Here is a 5,891-nt window from a genome sequence, read left to right as displayed (position 1 = left end):
TGAAAATAAGATATTCTGACAATTTCAAAACAAAATTCAAATGCAACAAAAAAGCTGATGGAAGATTACTTTTGTTCTGTGGAAAAAAAGCTTTCAGTTCCAACAAATTTTAATTTTTCCACAGAAAAAGCATCCCTGGCCAACTCATCTGCACACTGCATTGAGTACTTCCAGATGTGACGTGTTCCCTTGGTTTCTGTGGTTGTTTGGAAGGCAAGGGCTACTCATACTGGAATCTAAAACTCAACCTGAAAGAAAGAGTAAGGATGTCTCTCTGATAATAAGAGGTGAAGGAGTCTTGGCTAGCCTGTGTTCCACCCACTTTGTATTTCTTATGCTTGGTACTTTCTGAGAAGAGTTGGAGGTCGGTATGTTACTGCTGTGTCAGAATGGTCCTCAGCATGAACACTCTGTGCTCATCCAGGACACTGTTCCAAACACGGAGTCCAGTCCTCAGTGAGCAGCTCTGTGGGGTTTCAGGAAATAAAAACTGAGAGAAACAGCAACACTCTCAAATCTACAGGTCCATGGGACTTTTTGTCTGCCATGCCACCAACCAATGAGACAGGTATTTTAGTTTGAATCGTGCATGTATTGAACTAGCTGGGGAGGGAAGTGCACACTTCATGAACTGTTTGCGTGAGATTTGCTGTGCCCCCCAAAAAACCTCAAAATGTGTTTCTTACCCACAAAAACAGATGGGGACGGTTATCTATTTCCACTATAGATAGTGGGAAATGATATCAGCAGACCTGTCTATGGAACATTGTTTTCTTGAAAGTGATGAGATGAGAGGGTGCTCTGCTCTTCAGGAACTGGGGAGGAGCTCACTGGAGGAATAGAAGAAGATTATCAGTGAGGTACATCGGCATATGTCAAAGGAGGAAAAGACCATTGAAATCAATAGGTGTTTTCCTGCTATCTACGTTCAGTCTTTCATTTGGCTTTTTAAAGGTAACTGAAAGCGTTTGCTCAGAGCAAGGCAACATGCTAAGTTAGCAGAATGTCTCAGTAATGCAGCAGTGCAAAGTTACAGCCATTAGGCTGAAGGCAGTTGCAAAAAACCAAAAAGAACAAACCCAAGTATCCCAAGAATTACAAAAGTTTTGGGACAACTACTGCCGTATTTGTCTACCTCAAAGAAAAAATAAAAACAGCGTGGAGACATAAAACTTTGCAGCAATCGGTGCTTTGTGCTGCCTTAACAGCTATCTGGAATCAATGTTATTTTAGATATCTTTAAACACAGGCATTGACATCTCAGTTGTGGACTGCAGAAACACACAAGGGTAGTGTACTTTGAGAATATGTTGAGAGTGACAGGCATTAAGAATACAGTGAAGGTGATGACTGCTAGCACAACCTGTGACATTAATTTCATTGTTTCCTTCCTGATGATTCTATTTTCTTTCAGCTAGTAAGATGGAAATGGTGGGAGATGACTATGATACAAGAGATATCTTGAGGCCATTAGTGTTCCGCCTTCATGCGAATGTCCCTGCAATAGTCCGTGAGGTTTTACTGGAACGTGGCTGGACCGAATTTGACAAAAACGAGCAAGATGATGCAGACTGGAACCTCTACTGGCGGAACTCACCTTTCCGCATGACAGACCACCACAGCATTAAACCATGGCAGAGACTCAACCACTACCCAGAAGCTGTCCGGATCACCAGAAAAGACTACTTGGCAAGACATCTGAAACGTATGAAAGGAGCCTATGGATCAGCTCTGTATGAATTTAGTCCAGTGACATTCATCATGCCCAATGACTATGTCAAATTTACAGAAGAATACATCAAGGAGAGACAGTCAGCAGGCATAAGACCTACCTACTGGATTTGCAAGCCTGTGGATCTCTCCCGTGGAAGGGGCATACTTATTTTCCAAGACATTAAGGACTTAGTATATGACTGTACAGTCATTGTGCAGAAGTACATTAGCAACCCTTTGCTCATTTCAGGGTACAAACTGGATCTGCGCCTTTATGTGTGTGTCACCAGTTTTTGCCCCCTCACCATTTATACTTACGAAGAAGGACTGGTGAGGTTTGCCACTGAAAAGTTTGACCTCAGTTCTCTGGACAACATCTATGCCCACCTAACAAACACCAGCATCAACAAATATGGAGTTTCATATAAAAAGTATAAAGAAGGAATTGGCGGTGGCTGCAAATGGACATTGAGCAAACTTCGGTCTTACCTTCGAGTACTTGGGGTTGATGACACAGTCCTCTGGCAGAAAATCAATAACATAGTGATTCTCACCCTGCTTGCTGTAACCCCCTTACCAGTGGCTTCCAATTGCTTTGAGCTCTTTGGCTTTGACATCCTTATTGATAACAAATTCAAGCCGTGGCTTTTAGAGGTCAACTACAGTCCAGCCTTGTGTTTAGACTGTTCCATTGATTACACTGTGAAAAGAAAACTTCTTCACGACATTGTTGAACTGCTGAACTACAAGGAGATTGACACTTTCAGGCAAAACCAAGTGGAGAGGGTAAAGGCTGGCAGAAGGCTGGTGCCCTGGAGCACAGCTGGTGGGAGTGCCACTGAGAAGACTCCAGGCTTACTCACTCGCCCAAAAGTGGCTAAATGTACTTCTGCTTCTTCTGTACAACCTGCCCTGCAGGCTGCAAGGGGATCAGTTTGTAAGGTGGCTACCCTGACTAAGAAAACCACCAGAGCACATCCAAGAAAAACACTGACTTCCCAGCTGCGGGAAAGGATGAACCTGCCAAAAATTCCCTCCCCTGCAAAAGCTGAAACTAAAAACAAACAACTCCCAGGAGCTAGGCACTCTCCACACAAGTCCGCCCAACTCAGCCGCTGGCTACCTTCACCTGACTTCTGCAACTCCAGGTTACCTATACGACCCTATTTCTTCTCTGAGAAAGACCAGAGGCCTATCCCTCGTGTAGGAGATTTTGTCCTAGTTTTTCCTTTCAACGAAGCTGCATTTCAAGCTTCCAGAGATGGGACAGATATAAAGAGCATCATAAAGGAAATAAACAAATTAGTGAGCAAACAATTACCATCAAAAGAGCAGAAAACAAAGAAAAGGGTAGGCTGTTTAACTTTTGTGTAACTCCATTGTGTTAGGTTATATAGATACATCGTAAATGACAACTTTAGCTGGAAGGAGGTAGATATACACTGAAATTGTATTAGAGAGATATCTCAGAACCATATACAATTTAAAAATGTGATTTAGCAATTACCATGAGAGATTATTTTTTAAAAATTAATGTAATTGTTACAGTAATCTCAGAATAATAACAGAGAACTGCATTTCTCAAACCATCCTCAGAAGTGCTAACCTTTATTTTTTTTCTTAGTGATCTTTGCTTCTTTTCTTTTCCTGACTGATGGGGCTTTAAGACTGGAAAAACTGGTCACTTTACACCAAGGAGCATTCAACATGCACTCAGATTACAAAAGTGCAGGTAATATGATTGGCACAAAATTATGACATTTTTGAAGAATTCAGTGAGCTTTGCAACATTAATTTCAAGAGTTAATTTTGCATTGTATGAAACAACAATATGAAATAACTTTCATTTTATGACCGGTAGGTTTCTGTAGAAAATTTCTTATGAAAATTAATTTTTAACATTTTTTAAAAATCTATATGCTGCTCCAGCATTCTTTCAGATAAACTTTTAATAAAAAAACAAATAGGCTTCCCGAGATAGAGGGCAAATACCATATTCAGAATACTGGCTCAAACTTCTCTTTCACAGACTCGACATTCAGCACCTGATGGGTGTAGTTAGGCAGCTTTATTTTGTTTGCAATAAAGACTAGCGATCAGCTGTGCATTGAAAAATACTAACACTGGACTGAAGCATTTGGGATGATGGTCGAGATACTGCCCTTCCCTTGTACAGCTTTGCTGCCCCCAGCTGTCAGAATGGAAGTAACTATTCAGAAGACACCACGTTTCTAAGTTTAAGTCAAAATTGAGGCCAAATGCTGGCTGTAGCATGCTTCCACTAATGCCAGAAAACCTGTAGAAAGCCGAGAAGTGGGGTTTCCCAGCTGTATTCCATCTCCCTGAAGGATTCATAAAAGTTTGTTCACTGTAAACCCTCTAGGACAGAAAAACGTAAAGTCAGGACGTGTATTGCTAATTTAAGTGCATGTGCAGTCACACTTAATTTGGGTCATTTGTGTTCCTGCACCTATGAACTAGATCTGGTAGAGCTGTTACTGCTGGTGGTTAGCTAATGCAAATGGAAGGTGGAGAAGACAGGGTGGGAGAACCAGCCTGTGAAAAATAATGTGGCATATGTCATAACTGGTCTGTGGAGGACTCCCACTTATAATGTACCTGACAGAACTTGTCATTTATGTAGGATTTTCTTCTGTCTCCTTTTCAAACCAAATTTCTGCCCTTTATTTCAGTAGGCCCTTTGCTATTATACTATAAAGTACCACTTGAAAAACGTGGTAAAGCTGGTGGCCAGACATGTTTTGGCTAAAGTACTGTGGAATCCTCAGTAGCCTCACCCTTTGATTTCACAAGTGGAAGAAACGCAGAAATGCTTCCTGCCAGTACAGTCTAGAGTTCCTGCCAGTACAGTCTAGAGTGCTTAATGAAGCAAGGAGCAAGCAGCATACAATAAAAATTGCTCCTTATTTAATTTACAATTAGGAGGGATTGTGTACACAGGTTATTGAATGGCAAACAGCAATTTAATCATAGAATCATTAAGGCTGGAAAAGACCTTGAAGACATAAAGTCCAACTGTGAACTCAGCATTACCTTGACCCCTAAACCATCTCCCAAAGTAACATGTCTATGTGTTTTCTGAACACCTCCAGGGATTGTGACTCCACCACTTCACTGGGCAGCTTGTTCCAATACTTCACCGCTCTTTCGGTAAAAAAATTTTTCCTAATATCCAATCTAAACCTCCCTTGGTCCAACTTTAAGGCTAAAAGCTGCAAACAAAGCCTGTTTTCTGTATTACAATAGACACAGAGAGAATGGTAGTATGTTAACTGGAGAACCAGGGGCCTTTTATTAAAAGAAATTCCTGAGAATAAAGCCAGTGTTCCTTTAGAAAACATTAGCATCACATATGATTTCTCAGCCAAACTGAAATCATTAATCACATTCACATTTTTCATGATGCTTAACTGAGAAGAAAATCAACATAGATTTGTCAGCATAAGGCAGTGCTGAACTGATATTCTTAGTGAAATGCATGGAAAAAAGAATGACACCTTGAATTTCTTTTAATTAGTTTCCTTTTACAAAACACATAAAAATTATTTTGGTAGTGAAAAGCAGAGGTTTACAAATTGTTATACAGGAGTAAAGAAAAAACAATGCCATTTTATTATCACACTGGCTGACATCGATCTGCATGGATATTCACAACATCATAATTAAATTTATAAGCTGAAGCATGTGTATGATCAATATTAGCAACAGTTCTTGCTCTATTGAATCTATTTCTTCCAAAGAAGCTCTGTAATTTGAATGGTTGATAGTCTGACCCCTGTAGAAACTGAAGAGAAGAAAGAGCAATTCCATAGTCTTGCAATTATTTTGCACTTGGGTGTGGGAAAAGGCTAAAGCAGCGTGCTATGAGAGTATGTTCGTTGCTACAGGAATTTGAAGGACATAAGGAGATAATTGGTCTCAGTCAATGGGCAGGTAATGAGCTGAGCTCTACAGGGGAAATGCTTCAGTGCTTTGGAAAAATTCAAGATAGATGATGGACAGGCAGTCTACGAGGAAGGCAGCTGAGAGCATCTGATAAATGATTAATCCCCCTAGGTATCAAGTGCCATCCAAAGAATCTTAACGCTGGAGAGATTCACTGACCAGAAATACTGGAAGAATAAAGGCAGAAGTTTGAGAGGCTAATTCTAAAAGCA

General features: G+C 40.5%; 1 protein-coding gene across 1 annotated transcript; it reads left to right on the top strand.

Moving 5' to 3' along the window:
* The first annotated feature begins 1,422 nt into the window (after nucleotides 1–1,422).
* Nucleotides 1,423–3,087, top strand: TTLL2 (tubulin tyrosine ligase-like family, member 2). Its single transcript, XM_009869025.1, has one exon. It carries the CDS (start codon nucleotides 1,423–1,425, stop codon nucleotides 3,085–3,087), a length of 1,665 nt encoding a protein of 554 aa, XP_009867327.1.
* Nucleotides 3,088–5,891: the final 2,804 nt, after the last annotated feature.

Source organism: Apaloderma vittatum, unplaced genomic scaffold (assembly GCF_000703405.1).
Source record: "Apaloderma vittatum isolate BGI_N311 unplaced genomic scaffold, ASM70340v1 scaffold1805, whole genome shotgun sequence".
NCBI lineage: Eukaryota > Metazoa > Chordata > Aves > Trogoniformes > Trogonidae > Apaloderma > Apaloderma vittatum.
Note: the sequence above shows the minus strand (reverse complement) of the source record. Positions and strands in the feature narration are given on the sequence as shown.